Consider the following 24,100-nt stretch of genomic DNA (forward strand, 5'->3'; position numbering starts at 1 on the left):
AGGACTTTACCTTACAAACTAGTTCAGATTTTTGTTTTTCAAGTCACTCCAGAAAAGGATACCTTACCACTGTGGCTCACCCACCCACTGTTATAAAACTCTTTATGGAAGTTCCTCTTAAAGTCTGACCTCGAGCCCTCAAGCTGCAGTGCCATCCCTTCTTCCCTTGGGAAAGATCCAGACACAAAAAGGGTGATATAAAATAAATGCAGAAGATACGGGGTAAAGGGAGAAGAAAAAATTGCATTACACTCCACCTTCCTGAAACTCTAAAAGTGCCTAATTCTCCAAGCCTTACAAACTTCATTCTCACCAAATTTCCGGAGTCAAACGGGAGTGAATGGTTGTGTGTGTGTGTGTGTGTGTGTAGGCGGGGGGGGGGGGGGTAGGGGGGGCCGGAGTCTCACTGGAATGCAGTGGCAGGATCTAGGCTCACTGCAACCTCCGCCTCCCGGGTTCAACCAATTCTCCTGTCTCAGCCTCCTGAGTAGCTGGGACTACAGGCGCCTGCCACCATGCTCGTCTAGTTTTTGTATTTTTAGTGGAGACGGGGTTTCACCTTATTGGTCAGGCTGGTCTCGAACTCCTGACCTCAAGTGATCCACCTGCCTCTGCCTCCTAAGGTGCTGGGGTTACAGGCGTGAGCCACCGCGCCCGGCCCTGAATAGGTTTTCAGTGGGAGAGGGGTGGAGGAAACAGAGTGGAAATTACGATGAGTGCTAAAGAACAGATCACCCCAAGCTGTATTCACAGCCCAGGCCTGAAGGAAGTCTGGGTTCCCAGTCCATCCTGGTCTCTCCTCCCTCCTTCTGTCACACCCAAAGCTCAAGGCCCTCACCCCAAACAGTTAAGTCACCCCAGGCCTTTAAGACTTTTCCTGCCTCCCCACTCTCCGTCCGACTCCCACTTCTATCCCTCCATTCAGTCAACCTCCGCACCTCATCACTCCACCGCCCTCCCGACCCCCTCCACCGAGCAGAAGGACGTGAACTAACTCACCTCCCAGTCGGTGCCTCTGAGATCTCCGAGACTGGGGGGGCGGGGGGCGGACGAGGGGAGATGGCTTGCTGCTTAGGGATGAGGGGACACCATCCTTTGCCAGGGGGTTGCAGCCCCAGCCTGGCACCCCTTCCTGGCCCCCACAATGCGCAGAGCCCAGCTCTCCCCCCATCGCTGCTGCGGGCTTTGTCTTCTCGGCCGAGAACCTTTCCCCGCGGCCGGGCTCCGGGATCGACTCTGGGAGAGCGGGAGGGGGAAGCGGAGAGGGAGCGCGGCAGGGAGGGGGGAGAGGGGAGCAGGAGAGAAAGCCGCAGTGAGCGAGCGGGGACAGCTCCCTGCCCCCCCCCTCATTTCCATAAAAAAGCGGGCCCCCAGGACCGGCCGGCGCGGGGAAGGAGCGGGTCCTGGGAGGGGGCGCGCCGCGTTAGCCAGCTTCAAACCCGCTCCGTTTCCGCATACTACCCCTTCTCCCCGCACCCTCCCCTTACAAAATTAGGGACCTCGACTTCCATCCCACCCCTAGCTTGCCCGGGAGCTGCAAGGAAAGACCGAAGGGCACTATCTTCGGGTCAAGGAATTTGTCCCCGCGCCCCCAAGGGCGGGAAACTACAACTCCCGGCATGCCCCGGGCGCCCCCGGCGCGCCCCCCTCCCGTCAGTTCCATGCTGCTCCATCCAGTTCATTTAAAACAAAAGAGTTTGAGCGCTGGAAGGGGCTGGGCTCTATTGGGGGCCACTGAGCGCCGCTCCCGGACTGGGGCTCGGTGCGGGAGCCTAACGGGGGCGCCTGGACGGCGGGGGCTAGAGACTCCCAGGTCCGAGGCGGGAGGGGTGGGGGCAGAGATCCTGCAGCCCCCCGCCCCCCGTCACCCCCGGAGAGGAGAGGAGATCTGCTTTCTTGGTTTTGCTTCTCTTTCCCCCCACCCCCACCCCGGGGGCTGGGGCGAGGGGAGTCGGGTTACAGGGTGTTTGGGGAGGGGGGCTTAGGGGGAGGGTCTATCTTTCTATCTCGCTTTCTTCCCCCCTCCCCAGTTCTTTGTTCCCCCCTCCCCACACACCCCCTCCTCTCCTCTCCCCTCCCCTCCTCTCTCCTCTTTTCCCTTCCACCACCTCTCTCTCTCTCTCTCCCTCTCTCTCTCCCCCAGCTTTTGTTTCGCCATGCCTAGTCTAGTGGTATCTGGAATAATGGAAAGAAATGGGGGCTTTGGAGAACTAGGATGTTTCGGGGGAAGCGCTAAGGACCGAGGGCTGCTGGAAGACGAGCGCGCCCTTCAGCTGGCTCTCGATCAACTCTGCCTCCTGGGTTTGGGGGAGCCCCCCGCCCCCACGGCGGGCGAGGACGGGGGAGGTGGGGGGGGCGGCGCCCCCGCGCAGCCGGCCGCCCCCCCGCAGCCGGCCCCGCCGCCGCCGCCCGCGGCGCCCCCGGCCGCCCCGACGGCGGCCCCCGCGGCGCAGACGCCCCAGCCCCCCACCGCCCCCAAAGGGGCGAGCGACGCCAAGCTCTGCGCTCTCTACAAAGAGGCCGAGCTGCGCCTGAAGGGCAGCAGCAACACCACGGAGTGTGTTCCGGTGCCCACCTCCGAGCACGTGGCCGAGATCGTGGGCAGGCAAGGTAAGCGGGGCGCCGGGACCACTGAGAGGGACTGTAGTGGGGGCACTCCGTCCCTAGCGCGGAAAGTTCATTTCTTCCCTTCTTGCCCGCCTCCGGCTCTGTCCCTTTCCCACAAAGAGAGACCCGCCCCCTACCCTGATTTCCAAGTGCCACAAAGTTCCCAGCTACCCCTAGTCGGGACGGTTCTCCAGATCTTTCCTCCCCCAGAGCTCTGCCCTTAGACAAAGAAATATCCTCGCACTGGAAGAGGGAAAGGGGAGGGAATCGGTCTCCCAATCCAGGGAGGCTGTCCGGAGGGGGTGTCCACTCCTAACCAGAAAAACTGACGGAATGTGCAAAGAGTTACTCAGAAGCCTGTACTCTGATATCTGCTCCTACGTTGGGGAGGGGGCACCCCTGGGGCCCCCAGCCGCCTGGAGTTACAGACTTTGGGGGAGACCTGGCCCTCGAAGCCAGACTGAGTATCTGTCTCTTTGTTGGGCTGAGTGTAGGAATGGAAGGGGGTGTGGCCCAGGGGAGGGTCCCAGCCTGGGGAAGAGGCGGTGAGGGGGGCTGCCGAGAGGAGGGGGTCCTGTGGTCACCCACACACCAAAGTTGGACTGTCTCTGGGGTTTTGGAAGGGGTGTCTCCAAGGAAGTGCTACGTCCTGGCTTGGACCTCTCCTCTTCCCTCTCTGGCTTTTGTTCTGGGCTGGCCACGGCCTTGGGCCAGAGGCCTACAGAGGGGTCTCTGGTAGTGAAAGAGTAGGACAGGGCAGGAGGGGGAATGCTGGGGGGCAAGAAACCTTCACCTGGAAATTTGGTGGAGGGCGTGTGTCTGGGTCTGTTGGGAGGGGGTGCAGAATTAATCCAGCGTAGTATGTCTGGTACCACACCCTCTGCTGCTCCAGCATCCCTGGGTGGGTGGGTGGGGGTGTTGGTGAAGGTCCAAATTGAGCAGACGGGATCTTGGGGACCCTTCCCTCTCCTGGCTTCTCCAAGGAGAGTGGGGGGGGCGGGATTTGGAAATTGCAAAGAGGCTGGGCTGGGGAGGTGTGGGGTGGGGGAGGAGTGGGGGAGGAGCTGTCCCACAGTGGGGAACAATAGAGGAGCTGCATTCCGGCTGGGAGTGCGGGAGGAGGCCGGCTTCTGGCGGAGGAAAAGGAGAGGCGGGCCAGGGGGGCCCCTACTCCACATCCCACCTCATCCACTGGGAGTGCTGGGGGTTAGGGGGATTTCACCGAGAGATCCAGAATGGAGGAGGGGAAGATGCCACTCCCCTGCACAGCCCTCATTCCCCTGGGGCACTCCATCTCTTGAGATTTCTGATTTAGAAAGTTGGATTTCCTCTTGTCAGAAATTGGGGATCCAAAGCCCTGGAATTGGGTGGGGACGGACATTGCTACCTTTTCTTGGGTGTGGGGGTGGTCTTGGGAGGCCCCGGAATTTAATGGAGTCATTCTTTCCTCTTCTGCCTCCGCATCAGATGGGCTTGTCCCTCATAAAAGTAAAGGGATTTTTTATTCACAAAAGATAAGCCTGCCCCTCAGTCAAGTATATGGAAGTCCTCCCTCTTGTCTAACCTCCCTCCTCCTGCTGCAGTGTTAGTGCTCCTCTGTTTGACCTCTAGGAAGGTGAAGCCCAGTAGGTCTTCCCTTCAAGAGATGCTTCTTCAAGGTTGCAGAACCCAGGAAAAGACCCACCACCAGTTTTGCACCTCCAGGCCTCTAGCATTTCTTCTTACTGGGATGTCTTGGCCTGTCCTCCTCACCCCAACCCCAACTGCTAAAGATACTTAGCTCTCATTTAAGTTTTTGGACCCAAAACTTAGAGCCAGAACCCAGGTGCCCATCAAACTATATGTGAGTAGAAATGGTAGGAGAGGGGAGTTCACTGTTTTGCGACCCTCCATACCTCGAAAATAGAACAATCATTTACTGACATTAAAGCAGCAAGGATGTGGGCTGGACAACAGGTAGGACTTCTTAACTGCCAAGAGATCTGAAGACAAGAGGGAACAAGCAAATTCTCCTTCTTAAGGTCTTTTAAAAGTGAGGGGAGGGGGCAGAGTGTGGTGGCTCACACCTGTAATCCCAGCACTTTGGAGGCCGAGGCAGGTGGATCACCTGAGGTCAGGAGTTCAAGACCAGCCTGGCCAACATGGTGAAACCCCCATCTCTACTAAAAATACAAAAAATTATCCGGGTGTGGTGGCAGGTGCCTGTAATCCCAGCTACTCAGGAGGCTGAGGCAGGAGAATCGCTTGAACCCAGGAGGCGGAGGTTGCAGTGAGCCGAGATCATGTCACTGCACTCCAGCTTGTGTGACAGAGCAAGACTCTGTCTCAAAAAAAAAAAAAAAAAAGTGAGGGGAGGGGCCCCAACCTACTCTCTCTCCCCCACCCCCCAATCTGCCAGCATTGAAGCAGCAGCCATCTGGAGTGGAGGAAGGAGGAAAAAATGAGCTCACCTCAGGTCTCAGGTTGGAGGGTTAGGGCATAGGCAGAAAAGTAGGACCACTTGGTTTCGGTTGCAGAGAAAAAGGTAATAGTGAATTGTGCTCAGAGAAGGGTGTGAGTGGGTGTATATGTGAATGGGGTTGAAAGTCGTGGGTGTGGGTGTGTATAGGAATGTGCTGTTTGTGTGCTGGGGAGGATGGGGATGGACAGTGGGATGTATGAAAGGCCGAAACACAGGGACTTGATGTGTGTATGAAAGAGGTGTATAAAAGTATACATTAGATTTTATCTAAATAAGTCTTATTTAGATAAAGGCACATCTCTTAGGTACATGTGTGCGAACTCACACACGACATGTGCTTCCCAAAAGGGCATGAGTCTTGGAAGCTCTGTGTGAAGCTAGGAGCAGGAAAGAGGAAGGTAGGTAAGGAGGAGAGGGACTTGTTCAGACCCCAGGTCAGCAGCTTTTAGAAACAGTAGCCCTTACTTTTCTCTCTAGCCTTCTCCTTCTTTGTCTCTCTTTGTCTCATTTTTCTTCTTTCTCTTCCTGCCTTTCCCTAACCTCCCAGCTTTAACTCACTCCTACTTCAAAGCAGGAGTGTGGATCCAAAATACCTCTCCCTCACCCTACTCAGCCCCAGCCCAGCTCAGTTCTCTTGCCCCCAGGGTACAGGGGGACAAGAGTGACACGGGGTTGGGCACTGTTCCCTCACATAGAAGTTTCTTTATTTCCATAGTCCTCCTTTCCTCCTTGAAATTATGATTCTCAGACCCTTCCCAGTCCCCCACACCCTAATCGCTGCTGCAAACTCACTATGAATTTGAGGCCCACTGAGAGAAACTACTGAGTGGAAGACATGTGGGGCAGTCATAGAGCAGATAGACTTCAGTGGTCCCTGGGTAGTTTGGAGGACACTTTTAATGATCAAGGGTCACATGAGTAGATTGTGAGATTACTGAGCACATTGGGGTTCTGTGGAAACATCAGGGTCAGTGACAGATGTGGGGGGTGATTAAGTGATTTGGAAGTTTGTGAGTAGCCAGGCATCAGCAGAGAAATTGAAGGAAGAGCAAATGTTGGGGGAAAGGAGTGTAGTTTGTGAATGGATTTGAGTTACCACCTTGTCTGGGAGGGTCAGTGATTATTTGGGGGTTTTGAGGAGTGAATGAATTTGGAGGGCCCTGAATGGAACTCAGGGAAAGTTAGTACATTTTGAGATCTGTGGCTGATAGAGACATTAGGTACATCTGAGATCTGATAAATGGGTTCTTCAAGTCAGGGTGGACTGTGTGTGCATTTCAAAGGGTAGACTGAAGGGTTCCTGGGAGGCTAGGTATTTGGGTGAGGATCAGGAATTTATTGGTCCCAGCACAAACCTTGCTGTGTGCGATTCTTTGTCTCCCTCCTTCCCCGCCCTATCCCAGGCTGCAAGATTAAGGCCTTGAGGGCCAAGACCAACACCTACATCAAGACTCCGGTGAGAGGCGAGGAACCAGTGTTCATGGTGACAGGGCGGCGGGAGGACGTGGCCACCGCCCGGCGGGAAATCATCTCAGCAGCGGAGCACTTCTCCATGATCCGTGCCTCCCGCAACAAGTCAGGTGCAGCCTTTGGCGTAGCTCCTGCCCTGCCTGGCCAGGTGACCATCCGTGTGCGGGTGCCCTACCGCGTGGTGGGGCTGGTGGTGGGCCCCAAAGGGGCAACCATCAAGCGCATCCAGCAGCAAACCAACACATACATTATCACACCAAGCCGTGACCGCGACCCCGTGTTCGAGATCACGGGTGCCCCAGGCAACGTGGAGCGTGCGCGCGAGGAGATCGAGACGCACATCGCGGTGCGCACTGGCAAGATCCTCGAGTACAACAATGAAAACGACTTCCTGGCGGGGAGCCCCGACGCTGCACTCGATAGCCGCTACTCCGACGCTTGGCGGGTGCACCCGCCCGGCTGCAAGCCCCTCTCCACCTTCCGGCAGAACAGCCTGGGCTGCATCGGCGAGTGCGGAGTGGACTCTGGCTTTGAGGCCCCACGCCTGGGTGAGCAGGGCGGGGACTTTGGCTACGGCGGGTACCTCTTTCCGGGCTATGGCGTGGGCAAGCAGGATGTGTACTACGGCGTGGCGGAGACTAGCCCCCCGCTGTGGGCGGGCCAGGAGAACGCCACGCCCACCTCCGTGCTCTTCTCCTCGGCCTCCTCCTCCTCCTCCTCTTCCGCCAAGGCCCGCGCTGGGCCCCCGGGCGCACACCGCTCCCCTGCCACTTCCGCGGGACCCGAGCTGGCCGGACTCCCGAGGCGCCCCCCGGGAGAGCCGCTCCAGGGCTTCTCTAAACTTGGTGGAGGCGGCCTGCGGAGCCCCGGCGGCGGGCGGGATTGCATGGTCTGCTTTGAGAGCGAAGTGACTGCTGCCCTTGTGCCCTGCGGACACAACCTGTTCTGCATGGAGTGTGCAGTACGCATCTGCGAGAGGACGGACCCAGAGTGTCCTGTCTGCCACATCACAGCCACGCAAGCCATCCGAATATTCTCCTAAGCCCCGTGCCCCATGCCTCTGGGGCCCACTCCACGGGGCCCACCCTGGACCTGTTTTCCACTAAGGCCTTTTGGAAAGCGGTGATTTGAGGGGCAAGGTGCTTAGAGATACTCGCTCGCTGGGAAAGGGGGGAGGGAGGCAGTGGTGGCTGGAGGGTGGGCCACTTTCAGAGCCTCTGGTCACCCTGTCCTGGAAAGATTGAGAGGGGGCCAGACTGAAAATTTTACTAGAGTTACAACTCTGATACCTCAACACACCCTTAAATCTGGAAGCAGCTAAGAGAAACTTGTTTTGCCAGAGGAGAGGTGGCCGCTAAGGCATTCTGAGGCCCTCTGCCCACCTCCCCCGCTGTGTGTCACTCCACCCCTTCTTGCGAGGAGGGGGTGGGTAAAAGGGAGAGGGAGAATTACCACCTGTATCTAGAGGTGCTCTTTCCAATCCCTAAGCCCTCTGGTCCTGACCTCCGACCTCCTAGCATGACCCTTTACCCCCCACCCCACCCCCATATCCTGTTTGTGAAACTGTCATCAGTTTCCAGCGGTGTAAGGGACTTGGAGCCCTGTCAGAAGTTGCATAGATCTTCTAGGGGTTGGGGGAGAGAAGCATGTCAATCGTTTCTATGGCTGAAAGGCTCAGAAGCCATCCGTCCCCACAAAGCTGGGCTAGAGGAATCTGGAGAGGGGTGCTCCTCTCTGCCCCCGCCCCTCCCCCCTTCACTCTCTTCCCTTCCTTTGGGATCTCCCCTTTCCTCAATTCTTTCCTTTCCCTCCAGCTCTTTGCTTTGCTTTCTTTTGGTGGCTGTCACTCCCAGCTCTGTTCCTTGTCTTTGTCTTTCTTCCCTTCCCCTTGCCCCTGCCCCTTCCAGCCCAGCTTTGGGGACACCATCCTCCTGGGGAGAAGTAGGGGGAGGAATATTTGATCGGTCCCTCCATTCCTCTTCAGGCATCTAGAGGCCCTCTCCCCAACTCCTCCAAAGAAACATCTTAAATTCTTAATGGAATGTATCCCCATTCTCAGTGAAAATGTGAGGAGGGGACTAATACTGGGGTAAAGGGTCAAACCCCTACCTTCATCACCTATGGGCATTATATTTAGGGAGTAGTTCTTGGGCTGGATATTCTGGTTGTGGAAGTGGGGGCGCCAGAGTAGTGTGTCTGCTATTTAAAGGAGCAGGAAAGGGCATGAGGCAGGAGGAGAGACTGGTGGAGGAAAGAGCTGCTCTTCCCATGCAGTGCCCAACTCCCTGCACCCCTCTCAACCTGACCTGAACCTTTATTGAATCCTTATTAGCTTGAATCCTTATTAGCTTGAATCCTCCATGCAAATCATGGAGTCTGTGTCCCACCCGATGTGGTTGAGGAGAAGCCAGGTCTTCAGAGAGGGGTCAGCCTGGGGCAAAGCAGGATTGGGGGGCAGCAGGGCCTATTCTGAGAATCACATATTGTTACAGGCCTTGCACCCCCTTTGCTGCTTCCCTCATGCTCATTTGGGGCTGCCACCAGCTCTCCACCCTCCTGGTTCCGCTGGCCGGGCCAAGAGAGGATGGAGGGATGGGAGTCCCAGGAGATCCTTGTAAATAATGGGGTGGGACTGTTCTGAGTGATCGCCCGAGCACTTAAAGCTCCAGAGTCCCATTCTTCCTGGATGGAGCAGGTGGAGGTGCAGAGGGGATTTCCTCCTCTCCTTCCTCCTGTCGAGAATTAACACCTCTCCACAGCCTTCCCCTCCAGAACACCAGCCAGGGAGGGGAGGGGAAGGAGGTCACAGCCAAGAAAACTGCCCTGTGACGACTTCCCTCCTTCCCGCCTATGTGAGCCATCCTGAGATGTCTGTACAATAGAAACCAAACCAAATGGGCACCCTCGGTTGCCGGGGGCAGGTGGGGAGGGGGGTGGGAAGAAGGGATGTCTGTTTGTCGATCCCCCTCCCCCTCTCCACTCTACCCACAAAGGCAGAAGACTGTTACACTAGGGGGCTCAGCAAATTCAATCCCACCCTTACCAACTGAGCCAAACCTAGAAACAAACACAAAACACACATAGTGAGACAAAATAGAGGAGAGAAAGAGAGCATGAGAGGGAGCGAGACAGGCGACCAACACAGAGGAGAGAAAACAAAAATAGCAAAAAAAAAAAAAAAAAAAAAGCAGTTCTTTATAATTTAATATTCTATTTTAATAAAGGCGTTTATTACCATATAAATGTAGCAAAGAACCTGGGCTAATATGAAAAAAAAAGACTTTTTATTAGGTAATTTATTATATGAAAAGGATATTTTATTTTATGATAAAGTGATCCTTAAAAAAATAAAAAAACTTTAGAAGGTTTAGAATATATGTAGGGAGAGAAGAAGAAAAAATACATTTGTATTCAGAGTTAAATCTTAAAAAAAAAAAGTGTTTTTAATATATGTTTGGGTTTACGTTGCTTTTTTCCCCCACTTTTTTTTGGGGAGGAATGTCATTTGCTTTTCTTGGGGGAGCATCCCGGGATGAATGGTGGAGAGAGGAGCTGGGGGAACCCGGTCCCTCCTGGGGCCCTTCCAGTAGATTGGATTTCACTCCATGGACTCCTCCTCCCCTCTCCCCCTCCCCCTCAGGGGAGCCGGCAGAGCCAAACAAAGAAAGGGATTAACAAGAAAGGAAGAAGCTGTAGGACTAAGGACTGAGGATCCTGGGGTGTCCCCCACCACTTTCCCCTGCCCTGTTCCAGGGCAAGTGAGGAGGGGAAATCCAGAATTGAGGCCTAGCAGGCCTATAGGAACCCTCAGAGATGTGTGAGATTAAGAGATCTAGATTTTTTTTTTTAACCAAAAACGAGAAAGAGAAGAAAAAGAGAAACCGAGGGGTTTAAAAGAAAAGAATACTACAAAATAATAATTATTAATAATAATAATTCAAATTTATTTCATATAATCCTAGAGAGAGAAAGAAACAATTACTAGTTACTTAGTAGACAATATTCAGATAGCTTAAAGTTTAGTAGCATTGAGGGCCCCTGGGTCCAGTAGAATGTATACAAGTCGTAAGGAAAAGATAAATAGAGGAGGGAAGTGGCTGAGTCCACCCTGAGTTACCCCATCTTCAGATATCAGGGTTGGAGCAGGTTACTAGCTGAAGATTGGGAGCTTCCAGTCTGCTGGGGTTGATTCTGAGAATCCTTGGATTTTTAAATTGTAGGACAAAGAAATGAGGGGTTCGTTTCCCAGGGTCTTGGAAAGGATGCACACTGATCATCTCAATAAGACGGGCTGGGCTGAGGGCAGCAGAGGAGGCCAAGCACATTCACCTGCACCCCTAGTACCTGGGCAGCCCATACTCCAATGTGGTATGTCCTCCCCTGGGGCTCCCAGCTCAAACCCTCCCATGCATGCTTCCCCTAGGCCTAGCTGAGGAAGTCCTTCTTGAAGTGTGACCTTGGTCCACTTCTCTACAGATTGATTTAAGAGCCTGGGAAGTCATTCCACAAACAGACACACATGCACACACGCTTCTCACCTTCAGAGCTTCAAGAGCACTGAGGGGATCAGTCCCCTACCCCTGTTCCCAACCATCTTTCCACTTAGCTTTGACCTCCATGGCAGCAGTGGCGGTAACAATCTCAATAATTGTTCTTTAAAGCTGACTGGTTCTTCACCTACTTGCAAAGTGCTTTCTTGTCTCATAAAAGTTAGATTCCAAGAGGGACTTCCCACGGAGTGGAGTGCAGACATTGTCCTTCAAGGCCTGGGAGAAGGGCATCCCCATGGGCACAGAGGCAAGGGAAAGGCACAGGGACTTTGGGTGACCCCAACCCTAACCCTCTGCTCCAGTTCACCTCCATCTATAAGTGTTCAGGTAGTGGTCATCCACTGTGCCCTGGCCTGGGAACACACTGCCCTCCCCACACAAAACTGGGGGACTTGGCTTCTGCATGTGAGAAATCAACATTTTTAAAGCACTTGCCTTCTACCAACCCCAGCTGGCAATCACTGGGCCTTTGCCTCCTATCCAAGGGGGTGGAGAGGCCCCTTGGCTCTCCTTTTGGCAGGAGGAGCCTGCTTCATTCATTACACCAATGACTCTGCCATGCCCCTCCCTGGCCCTAGACCCCAAACACATCTCCCTCTCCCCAGTTTACTCTTCTTGCCCCACCTAGGGACAGATTCCCCCTGCTCTTTTTGTCCTAGAAACCCCGCTAGTTTGGGATGGTAGCGTCTGGGGTGGGGAGGGCTTCCCCTTCCCCACTCGAGGGTGCGGGTGGGGAAGGGTGGGGTGGGTGGAGACAGCCCTGGGGCAGGGAGGATGGTCTCTCCACTGTAGAAAGTAGAGTAGGATTGTGGTCAGACTTAATTTGAGGCATCTAGTGAAGACACATACAAATCCACCAAGGAAAAAGATTTCAAAAGCAAAATAAAAGCGGGAAATAAAACAGACCCAAGAATAGTCAAGTCAAAGTGATGTTGCACAAAATGCAGAGAAACCAAGAAGGGGGAGGGTTAATGTATTAAATGTGCTATTAAGAACTTAATTTTATTAAAAGTACTATTACTTAAGGCTCTGTCTTTGTTCTCAGCATATGAGTCTGTGCCATCTTGGGGTGAGTGGGAGGATCTGGGTGGGGATTGCTGCTTGGGGTTTCCTCTAGTGTGGCTTTGGGCTCCCTACACACCTGTGAGTAGTGAATGTCTCCAGAGTTCCTTGCCACCCTTAAGTTCCCCCTCTTAGCTCTCCATAGCTCTGCTTGAGTCTTCAAGCTCTTAATCCCCTGCCTTTTCTCTCCATTTACTCCCTTCTCTTCTTTGGAGGTGCAGTCAGGCCTTGTTCCACCCTGACCTGAAGAACAGGGGAAGGTGACTGGGTGCAGTGGCTCATGCCTGTAATCCCAGAACTCTGGGAGGCCGAGGTGGATGGATCACTTAAGGCCAGGAGTTCAGGACCAGCCTGGGCAACATAGTGAGACCCTGTCTCTACCAAAACACAAAAAATTAGCTGGGCATGGTAACACGTGCCTATAGTCCCAGCTACTCGGAGGCTGAGGCAAGAGAATCACTTGAATCCAGGAGGTGGAAGTTGCAGTGAGCTGAGATCACGCCACTGCACTCCAGCCTGGGCAACAGAGTAAGACTCCGTCTTAAAAAACAAAAGAACAGGGAAAGGTGAGGCAGAGACAGAGATGCTACCTGGACAGCCATCTCCTAGGCTCTATGGAAAGGGGGCAGAGAGCCAAGAGACAGGGACCCTCCCCATTTACCCCACCAGATTCAATCCATCCCTCTTCTTTGGGATCAGGAAGAAGACTGGATGGGCTGGGCTCGGTGGCTCAAGCTTGTAATCCCAGCACTTTAGGAGGCCAAGGCAGGCGGATCATCTGGGATCAGGAGTTTGAGAGCAGCCTGGCCAACATGGCAAAACCCCGTCTCTACTAAAAATACAAAAATTAGCCAAGTGTGGTGGTAGGCGCCTGTAATCCCAGATACTCAAGAGGCTGAGGCAGGGAGAACTGCTTGAACCTGAGAGGTGGAGGTTTCAGTGAGCCGAGATCGCACCACCGCACCCCAGCCTGGGCAACAGAGTGAGACTCCATCTCAAAAAAAAAAAAAGACTGGATGGAGGACTTGGACCTTCCACCTCTCAGGCTTAAAAACCCCTTCCCCAGTACACACCTACAGGACAGGCCCTGACCCCCTCTTCTCCCTTGTATCTCCCGCTGCCTCCTCCCCTTGCCCCTGGCATTGCAGTGACCTCAGTTCTTGGCACCAGGGCCCTCGGCACCAGATGGTGCCCGCCGATGGTTTCCTTTGTCTCGCCTTCCAGATACCCCCTCCCCTCCATGCTCTCCTCCCTCCCCCACCTGCCTTGGGGGTTGGCAGAGGGAAGGGCAGGCACCTCCCATCCCCTTGGCACCATCCCCAGACCACAGAACTCCAGAGGCAGCTGGCCCTGAGGGGCAGTAGGTATTGTGGGGAAGACAGAGGAAGGGGATCAGGGACTCAGAGGAGGGGCCAAAGTTGAAGGGGAGGTGCAGACAAGGAGAAAAGGGAAGAACAGACGGGAGGCAGCAGAATGACCAGGCATTGATATAAAACAGCTTTATTTGACGGTCCTAGTCTGTGAGGGGTGGACAGATAAAAGAGGTATTGTGATAGGGCATGAAGACCTTAAGACCCTGGGGGTGCTGTGAACAGGGAACAGTCTGATATTTGGAACCAAAGGGCTAGGGAAGGTCCTGGGGCTGAAGTGGGGACAAGGGGCACCAAAAAGCCAGTGGGGGCAGGGTGGTTCTGGTCAAGGTCAGAGGCTGATGCAACAGGCCCTCTTCTCCCCAGGGCCAGGCTCCTGCCCAGCCTGGGCACTGCCCAGAGTGATGGCATTGGTCCGGATGCTGTTCTGTCTCTGCTTGGACACCTTCGCAAAGATCTCTGGGAGGGCAGGGGGCAGTGATCAGGCCAGAAGATTTAGAGCCCATGCTCCCTCCTCCCCCACCCTCCACACATACTGCATGCCCCTTCTGAGCATGGGGGTGGCTACACTTGCTGGAGGTTTTGCAGGAAGGAAATGAAGTATGGACATTGGGGTCCCTTCTACTTACTTGGGTGGAGAAGGAACCAAGAGTGAGCCCCATGGGGAGTGTGGCCTGTTCCTTCCCTGAGCTCCAGGTTGAGTGGGAGGCACTGGGGAGGGACTGAAGGGGACAGGCAGTGGTGCCAGGACCCACAGAGGAGCTGAGAAATTAGCTGGGGTGAGGGCTGAGTGTCTGCATTCCTACTGCTGCCTGCAGAAGCCACGGGGATGGAATAGGGGTGCAGAATAAAGGTAGGCTCTAACCTTTCAGGACAGTCTCAAAGGCTAGCTCAACATTGGTAGAGTCCAGGGCTGAGGTCTCCAGGAACAGCAGTCCATTGTTTTCTGCCAGGAAGGGAAACACACCGTTAATTGTGGGAGTCAAAGGCAATAATAATAATAGCATTAATGTTTGCTGTATACATTTGCCATGTGCTAAACTCTTGGCATGTAGCAGATCATTTAATCCTTAAAACAACTTATGAGGTAGGTTCATTTAGAAAACTGAATCCAAGTCAGGCGCAGGGCTCATGCCTGTAATCCCAGCACTTTGGGAGGCTGAGGCGGGTGGATCACAAGGTCAGGAGATTGAGACCATCCTGGCTAACACGGTGAAAACCCTGTCTCTACCAAAAAATACAAAAAATTAGCTGGGCGTGGTGGCGGGTGCCTGTAGTCCCAGCTACTTAGGAGGCTGAGGCAGGAGAATGGCGTGAACCCAGGAGGCGGAGCTTGCAGTGAGCCCTGATCGCGCCACTGCACTCCAGCCTGGGCAACAGAGCGAGACTCCGTCTCAAAAAAAAAAAAAAGAAAAAAGAAAAAAAGAAAAGAAAATTGAATCCAGAAACACAAAGAAAACGCATAAGGAACTTGCTCCATGTCCCACAATTTAGTAACTGGTGAAGAGCAGATGGGAGGCTGGGCCATGGGACTCCAGAACACCCTTAACCACCATATTGTGCTGCCTCTAAACCCAGAAGACTCCTGGGAAGCGTATCCTCTCCATAAGATCTTTGAGCATTGCAGGGTAGGGCTGCCTTAAAATCAACTATGGGCCGGGCACAGTGGCTCACACCTGTAATCCCAGAACTTTGGTAGGCCAAGGCAGGTGGATCACCTGAGGTCAGGAGTTCAAGACCAGCCTGGCCAAAATGGTGAAACCCCATCTCTATTAAAAATACAAAAATTAGCCAGGTGTGGTGGCACATGCCTGTAGTCTCAGCTACTCAGGAGGCTGAGGCATGAGAATGGCTGAACCCAAGAGGCAGAGGTTGCAGTGAGCCGAGATCACACCACTGCACTCTAGCCTGGGCAACAGATGGAGACCCGGTCTCAAAAAAAAAAAAAAAAAAAAAATCAATAAAGACAATCTCAGGGCAAGTGGTGGGACATCATGGGAGACACAGGGTCCCAAAGGGGAAGTGCTGGGAAATGCTGAGGAAGAGGGGATGAGGTAGAGGACTGTATGGAGGAACGCCAGGCTTGGGGCTCTATGGGTGGGGGCAGGGCCTGGGAGGCTGCAAGGGGAAGGTGGGGTAAGCTTGGAGGAGTCAGTCTGGGTAGTGGCAGGCTCTCACCAGCAAACATTCGGGCCTCCTCAGTGGGCACTTCCCGGGCCTGGCTGAGGTCACTCTTGTTACCCACGAGCATGACGACGATCGTGGCTTCAGCATGGTCATAGAGCTCCTTCAGCCATCGCTCTACCACAGCATAGGTCTGGTGCTTGGTTAGGTCAAACACCAGGAGGGCCCCCACTGCACCACGATAGTACCTGGGTGGGAATGAGAAGGATGGACAGAGATACGATCAGGGGCATTGGACCCAGCATCAGAGCAGAGCCATCAAGCTGGAACACCCGGGATCAGAGTACTAGAGATCAGGAAATACAGAAACTTGCGGCCAGGGGCCCAAAACCCAACAGAGCAGCCCAAGGCTCCTCTGCCTTCCAGGGACACTAGTCTTGGAGCCTCTAAAGTTTCACCTCCCTCGGCCGGGCGTGGTGGCTCACGCCTATAATCCCAGCACTTTGGGAGGCCGAGGCGGGTGGATCACCTGAGGTCAGGAGTTTGAGACTAGCCTAACCAACATGGAGAAACCCCATCTCTACTAAAAATACAAAAATTAGCCGGGCATGGTGGTGCATGCTTGTAATCCCAGCTACTCGGGAGGCTGAGGCAGGAGAATTGCTTGAATCCAGGAGGCGGAGGTTGCGGTGAGCTGAGATCTCTCCATTGCACTCTAGCCTGGGCAACAAGAGTGAAAATTTGTCTCAACTGACTGACTACATAAAAAAGTTTCACCTCCCTGCTCTAAAATCTCCATTGGCTCCCTCATAGCCAGCCCCTCTACTTTCTCAGGTCCTCCTCCTGATTTTAGCCCCTACTCTCCACCAATGCACATCTGGGCTTTTGCCAACTCTGCCATCTTCAAGATCTTCCTCACATGGCTCCTCAACAGTGGCCTCTTCTCTCCTGTGGCCATCTTTCTAGGATTAGCTGAATGCCTACCTCTTGCAGCAGTCCCTGGCCAGACCATTCAAGGCATCACTGCAAGCATCCAGTCTCCCTCTTGGAGTTGGATGGGATGTCTTCAGACTAGTGATGTCTAACTCCCAATTTATTGATGAGTCCACTGAGGCTCATGAGAGATCAGGTAACGAGGAGCGTGTGTAACCAAACCCCCTGACTCTTGCTTCCTGCCCCCTGGCAAACAGACCCCATTTCACATGCTTAGGCCTCACACTGACTGAAAGACACTTTTTTTTTTTTTGAGACCGAGTCTCACTTTTGTCGTCAGACTGGAATGCAATGGCACGATCTCAGCTCACTGCAACCTCCACCTCCCAGGTTTGAGTGATTCTCCTGTCTCAGCCTCCTGAGTGGTTGGGATTACAGTCACCTACCACCACACCCGACTAAATTTTGTATTTTTAGTAGAGATGGGGGTTTCATTATGTTGGCCAGGCTGGTCTCGAACTCCTAACCTTGTGATCTGCCCGCCTCAGCCTCCCAAAGTGCTGGAATTACAGGTGTGAGCTGCCGCGCTCAGCTGACACTTTTTTCTTGAGACACAGTATCGCTTTGTCACCCAGGGTGGAGTGCAGTGGGGCGATTTCGGCTCACTGCAACTTCCGCCTCCCAGGTTCAAGCCATCCTCCCGCCTTAGCTTCCCGAGTATCTGGGACTACGGGTACGCACCACCAAGCCCAGCTAATTTTTTATATTTTTGGTACAGACAGGATTTCGCCATGTTGCCCAGGCTGGTCTTGAATTCATGAGCTCAAGCAATCCACCCACCTTGGCCTCCCAAAGTGCTGGGATTACAGGTGTGAGCCAACACACCCGGCCTAAGAGTCACTTTGGATGTGGTGTCAGGAGGCCTAACCTCCTATGTGTCCTCTGAGTCTTCATAAAATGCAGATGGCAGGTTCAGCTTTTGGCCATCTGTGGTTAGATGCAAGTTGCCAAGTGCAGAGCATTGTGCGGAAGTGAGGGGGCGCTCTCGATCCGTGCAGCTTGCCCCCATCCCAGTTCCACCCTGATTTCACCTTGCTTGTATTTATACAGAAATTAATTAATTATAGCACTTTACTCTTGTGGTACTTTAAGGGTTACATAAAATGCCAAATGTAAAGTGCTTGTTCCTTCCTGGGCACATAGCAAAGGCTTAGTAAGTGGCAATGATTCCTGCTTTTAGTAGTACTAGTCAGTGTTACTATATCCTGGCTTGTGCTGGTTCTGTTTACAGTACCTTTTATCTTCTGTGATCTCCACCCCCACCACCCAGAGCCCACTGCTGAGCCCCCTTGCCTCCTCCACCCCAACTTCTCCTCCAGAAGTGTTCCTTGACTTCCCCAGAACTCCCACTACCCAGCAGCCCCCCAGGCCCGGGCTCACGCCGAGGTGATGGCTCGGTACCGCTCCAGGCCAGCTGTGTCCCAGATCTGAGCCTTGACAGCAGCGGTGCCCAACATCACAGTGCGGGTGGAGAACTCAACCCCGATGGTGGTGCGGCTGTCGTGGCTGAACTCATTGCGCGTGAATCGGGAGAGTAGATTGGTCTTCCCCACACCTGATTCGCCGATCAGCACCACTGAAGGAGTGGAGAGATAAGGGCTGAGCATGGGGTAGAGCAGCTCCAAGCCCACCTGAGCTTGCAGGGTCTGCCCAGCAGAAAAAGGGAACTGAGCTCAGAAAAAAGATTAGGGAATGGAGTCTCCTGTGAGACTGGAGTCTGCAACTCAGCATAGTGCATCTGTCCCGGTGGGCAGAAAAGCCAAGAGTTTAAAACAAACGAAGGGGCTTGACGGGTTATAGCGTGGTCTGTTGAGATATGGTTGCAGAGTCAGCATGCATCTCTAGTGAGGGAGTGACATCTGTGGGCTGTTTATGAGTGTCATGCAGAGACATTACTGTTGTGTGTGACTATGGACAGGGATGGTTGGAGGTCGGGGGTGCACAGTTCTGGACTAGGACTAGGAGTATGAGAACATTGTGCTTGTCTCTATATGTATGAGCCGGGAGGACAAGTGGGAGGTTTGGTGTGTGTGTTTGCATAATGAACAGAGGTGTGAATCGAAGTGTGGGTAAGGAGAAAGTTTGGCAGTTGACACATCTGTGGGTGAGAGGAAGGCATGTGTGCTCATGTGTGTGTAAGAAGTTAGGTTCCAGTTGTCCCTAAGGAGAGGCAGTCCCGCATGGTTAAGAGCATGGGACTGGGTGTTAGACCAGCTATGTGTCCTTCAGCAAGTTATTTAACCTCTCTGAGCTGTCCTTTTCGTGTGAAAAATGGGGAAGACATTAGTATCTACCTTAAGGGTTGTTATAGGAAGTAAGTGAGATGTTGCCCAGGATATAGTAAGTGTAAAAATCATGACTGGTACGATTGTTCTTAGCAGGCCGGAGTTTTTGCCTTTGGGTTTTCAGAGACAAAGGATTCACCAGAGGGGCCATGAAGACCCTTTAGCCTGGTGGGCAGCATCCAGGGCCCAGTCTTACCCACTGTGGATGAGCTGGGGGCTGGGGTAGAGTGTAGGGGGCTGATGTAAGTATAGCCCACAAATTGCACTGGCACTGAGCTGAGCACACAGAATTAGAGGAGGCCACCCAGAGTGGTTCTGGAAAGGCAGGCTGGCACCCAAGGACTGGGAGCCACATACCGTGGGCTCTGGTCCCTGCTCAGCTTCTAACTAACTGTGTGAACTTGAACAAGTGACTCACCTTTTCTCAGTCTCAGTTTCCTTGCTTATACAACCTATAAAGGCCTCCTCCAACTTTAAAAGTTTCTTGGCTGGGTGTGGAGGTTCACACCTGTAATCTCAGCACTTTGGGAGGCCAAGGCAGGAGGATCTCTTGAGCCCACGAGTTTGAGACCAGCCTGGGTAACATGGTGAAACCCCATCGCTACAAAAAATCCAAAAATTAGCCAGGCATGGTGGCGTGTGCCTGTAGTCTCAGCTACTTGGGAGGCTGAGGTGGGAGGATTGCTTGAGCCCGGGGGGTGGAGGTTGCAGTGAGCCAAGTTTGTGCCACTGCACTCCAGCCTGGGTGACAGAGTGAAACCCCGACTCAAAAAAAGAAAGAAAGAAAGAAAGAAAAAGTTAGCCAAGGGCGGTGGCAAGTGCATGTAGTCCCAGCTACTCAAGAGGCTGAGGTGGAAGGATTGTTTGAGCCCTGTAGGTTGTGGCTACAATGAGCTGTGATGGCATCACTGCACTCCAGCCTGGGTGACAGTGAAATTGTGTCTCAAAAAATAAAAATAAAAAAATGTATATCTAAACATTCCTTATTTGTGTAGGACAGTATGGAAAAGCTGGAAATAATATTGGATATGTGTCGGTAAGAGGGTGTGTGTGTGTGTGTGTGTGTGTATGTGTGTGTGTGTTCCTGCCTCTCCCCTACTGGGCACATCCCCATCCCATCCCTCTCAGTGGGTGGGCTCTCAGCCCTAGCTTCATACCCCAAAGGTGCTTAGGGCAAGGGCATTGAAGTCAGACTTTGTGGCCTTTTGTAAACTACTTTGCCTCTAAGCCTCAGTTGTAAAGTGGAGATACTAATGGTTCATGTTTACAGTGTACTGAATGCTTACTATGTGCCAGGCAGTGTCCTTAAAAGCTTTACACATATTACCTCATTTAATCCTCATAACAATGCCATGAATCCCATTACTATTTTCCCTGTTTTTATAGACAAGGCGCTTTGGAGGTCAAATGACTTGCCCAAGATAACAGGGCTCCTGTTGTAAACACAGAGATGTGCTGGCCAGATTAGCCTTCAAGGAAGGACTTGCCCCCAAGCTGCAGGGAGTGCAGGCTGCAGACAGGCTCCAGCTGTCAGCTCCTTCAGCATCTGCCTCTGGTGCAGACAGCGGCCTCTCTGGAAGTCATGCCTTTTCTGGGCAGCCTACACCCAGTGCTCAAGCAAGGTGAGGCAATCACAGAGCTCCCTGCCCTTGACCCAGGTTTTGTCGAGCCTGTGTTGCTGTTTGACTTCTCCCTCTGCCCAATGATGTTTCCTCTCCCTTCCTTTCACAGGTGCTGATTCATAAAAAAACATTGAGCTGGGCGCGGTGGCTCATGCCTGTAATCCCAGCACTTTGGGAGGCCTAGGAGGGCGGATCACAAGGTCAAGAGATTGAGACCATCCTGGCCAACATGATGAAACCCCATCTCTACTAAAAATACAAAAATTAGCTGGGCATGGTGGTGCACACTTGTAGTCCTAGCTACTCAGGAGGCTGAGGCAGGAGAATCCCTTGAACCCAGGAAGCGAAGGTTGCAGGGAGGTGGAGGTTGCAGTGAGCAGAGATCACTCCACTGCACTCCAGCCTGGGCAACAGAGCGAGAATACGTCTCAAAAAACAAACAAACAAACATTGAACACCCCAACTTCTCGCGTCTGCTTCTAGGGACCCCAACCCTCAATACTTTTTGTTTTTTTAAAGACAGAGTCTTGCTTTGTTGCCCAGGCTGGAGTGCAGTGGCACAATCTCGGCTCACTGCAACCTCCGCCTCCTGGGTTCAAGCAATTCTCCTGTCTCAGCCTCCCGAGTAGCTGGGATTATGGGCACGTGCCACCACACTCAGATAATTTTTTAATTTTTAGTAGAGACAGGGTTTCCCCATGTTGGCCAGGCTGGTCTGGAACTCCCAACCTTAAGTGATCCTGCCGCCTCAGCCTCCCAAAGTGCTAGGATTACAGGCATAAGCCACCGCGCCAGGCTGACCAACCTGCAATACTTGTAAGTGGCAGGGCTGAGATCTGAACCCAGTCTGGCTCCTGACCACCATGTTACACTGCCGCTCAAAATAAAAGATGACTTTTGGGGATTGTTATGGTATTAATGAGGTAGTGGCTGGTATATAGTAAATGCTCAATAAATGGTAGTTCCTCATATTATTGCCCCAGACTATTGCTAACCCTTTCCTTCCTGAAAAAGATGCCAGTAGTACAGGTTCCCCAGATCCAGGGCGGGTGCTGGAGTGAGAGCCCCAGCTCAAGGGAGGGCCGGGCTGAGGTTGGGAGAGGCAGCCGGGTAGGGTGGCTGTAGAGTCCACCCTGCCCTAAAGGAAGTATGAAGGTGGGGCTGGGAAACAGCAAAGGGACCAAAAACAGGGGCTGGAAAGATACATGCTTGCTTCCAGGGACAGCCAAGTTGAGCCCAGTGCCTGGTATGCAGATCCAGTGAGTCGGCTAAGGGACAGGCAGACAAGGCTACAACCCTAGGACTCCTCTGGATTCTATCAGACTCTGTGGCAAATTCATGATATTTTCTGTCTTCCCTATGTATTTATTGCCCCACCCTAGAATGGGGTAGGTCTCTCCTTTCTCTCCTTCCCTGTACACCTGCCCAGAAAAGATGACTTTCTTCCTCTTGTCTGCTGGTTTCCCTTTCTTCTCAAGAGAGAAGTCCTGGCCAGGTGCAGTGGTTCATGTCTGTAATCCCAGCACTTTGGGAGGCCAAGGCGGGCAGATCATGAGGTCAGGAGTTCCAGACCATCCTGTCTGGTGAAAATGGTGAAACCCTGTCTCTACTAAAAATACAAAAATAAGCCGGGCATGGTGGCAGGCGCCTGTAGTCCCAGCTACTCGGGAAGCTGAGGCAGAAATCGCTTGAACCTGGGAGGCGGAGGTTGCAGTGAGCCGAGATCATGCCACTGCACTCCAGCCTGGGGGACAGAGCAAGACTCCATCTCAAAAAGAAAAAAAAAGAGGGAAGTCCTTTCTGAAGTCTGACCTCCATCTCTTGTGCTGCACTGGCTGACACTAGGGATTTGGGTTTCTATGAGGAATGGGGCAGAGGAGCCTAACTCAGCACTCTTAAGGAGGGATCAATGTCATTATTTACCACAGTAGAGCATACTCAGAAGCTCCCTGACTTTTGCCCCTGCAACCAGGCCCTCCCCCACTCCCTGCAGCTTTCTTTCTGAAGGAATGAGGAGTCCCAGGATGGGGCCCTCTCTGGCTCTATCAATCTCTTTCTGGATCTCTCAGGCTTCCTCTTGCTTCAGGGAACCCAACTCACCCTTGAAAACAAAGTTATAATCTTCCTCAGTTCCATTCCCCATCTTGGCTCCGCATGGAGGGTGCAGGTGTCTTCAGGGGTAGAGATGACAAGTCTGTGTTGGCTCAATACCCTCAACCCTCAGTTCTCAAAAGATCTGGTCCTGCCCCTCCTCTCATTAGGGGTAAGGGGACTTCTGCAGCCAGAGGGATTGGGGGCCAACTCAAGGTTAGGCAGGGCCGAGGGAGGATTAGCTCTGGCAGGTGGGGTTGCTGTAAGGAAGCTGAAAGGACGGAAGCTGAGAACAGGAAGAGCAGGGTGGCTGGAGACCTGGGGCCCAGGTGGGTGGAGAGACGATGACGTCAGACAGGTTCGACAGGTTGGGTGTCTGCTGTCAGCCTGGCCTCCCGCAAGCGGAGAACCAGCTCCAGCGGGGTTGGGGGGAAGCTAAAAAGGGACAGGACCTTCAGAGACAGGACCTTCAGAGACAGCCCACTGAGGGCTGAGTGTGCACTGCTGGGCTTCTGGAATCTGTGGTGAGGGCAAGTCCTCCAGCTAATGAGCAAGAAATAGCCCCTTAGAAATCCACTTGAGGCCAGGCGCGGTGGCTCATGCCTGTAATTCCAGCACTTTGGGAGGCCGAGGCGGGCGGATCACCTGAGGTCGGGAGTTCGAGACCAGCCTGACCAACATGGAGAAACCCCGTCTCTACTAAAAAAATACAAAATTAGCTGGGCATGGTGGCACATGGCTATAATCCCAGCTACTGGGGAGGCTGAGGCAAGAGAACCGCTTGAACCCAGGAGGCAGAGGTTATGGTGAGTCGAGATCGCGCCATTGCACTCCAGCCTAGGCAACAAGAGCGAAACTCCGTCTCAAAAAAAAAAAAAAAAAATTGGCTGGACGTGGTGGTGGGTGTCTGTAATCCCAGCTACTTGGGAGGTTGAGGTAGGAGAATTGCTTGAACCTGGGAGGCAGAGGTTCCAGTGAGCTGAGATCCTGCCACTGCACTCCAGCCTGGGCAACAGAGACTCCTCAAAAAAAAAAAAGAAGGCCGGGTGCGGTGGCCCACGCCTGTAATTCCAGTACTTTGGGAGGCCCAGGCGGGCGGATCATGAGGTCAGGAGATTGAGACCATCCTGGCTAACACAGTGAAACCCCGTCTCTATTAAAAATACAAAAAATTAGCTGGGCGTGGTGGCGGGCACCTGTAGTCCCAGCTACTCGGGAGGCTGAGGCAGGAGAATGGCATGAACCCAAGAGGCGGAGCTTGCAGTGAGCCAAGATCGCGCCACTGTACTCCAGCCTGAGCGACAGACCAAGACTCCATCTCAAAAAAAAAAAAAAAAAAAAAAAAAAAAAGAGGCCTCGTGCAGTGGCTCCCACCTATAATCCCAGCACTTTAGGAGGCTGAGGCCAGCGGATCGCAATGGCAGGAGTTCGAGACCAGCCTGACCAACGTGGTGAAACCCCGTCC

General features: G+C 53.3%; 2 protein-coding genes across 2 annotated transcripts; one reads left to right on the top strand and one right to left on the bottom strand.

The window, feature by feature from the left end:
* Positions 1-1,673: 1,673 nt before the first annotated feature.
* Positions 1,674-12,113, top strand: MEX3A (mex-3 RNA binding family member A). Its single transcript, XM_037997782.2, has 2 exons — positions 1,674-2,610; positions 6,472-12,113. Exons 1-2 carry the CDS (start codon positions 2,157-2,159, stop codon positions 7,578-7,580), a joined length of 1,563 nt encoding a protein of 520 aa, XP_037853710.2. The 5' UTR covers positions 1,674-2,156; the 3' UTR covers positions 7,581-12,113.
* A 1,521-nt stretch (positions 12,114-13,634) lies between these two features.
* Positions 13,635-22,975, bottom strand: RAB25 (RAB25, member RAS oncogene family). The gene is made up of 5 exons (XM_007976794.3): positions 22,645-22,975; positions 18,018-18,213; positions 15,699-15,892; positions 14,386-14,466; positions 13,635-13,979 (listed from the first exon to the last, which is right to left on the bottom strand). Exons 1-5 carry the CDS (start codon positions 22,685-22,687, stop codon positions 13,852-13,854), a joined length of 642 nt encoding a protein of 213 aa, XP_007974985.1. The 5' UTR covers positions 22,688-22,975; the 3' UTR covers positions 13,635-13,851.
* Positions 22,976-24,100: the final 1,125 nt, after the last annotated feature.

Source organism: Chlorocebus sabaeus, chromosome 20, assembly GCF_047675955.1.
Source record: "Chlorocebus sabaeus isolate Y175 chromosome 20, mChlSab1.0.hap1, whole genome shotgun sequence".
Classification (NCBI taxonomy): domain Eukaryota; kingdom Metazoa; phylum Chordata; class Mammalia; order Primates; family Cercopithecidae; genus Chlorocebus; species Chlorocebus sabaeus.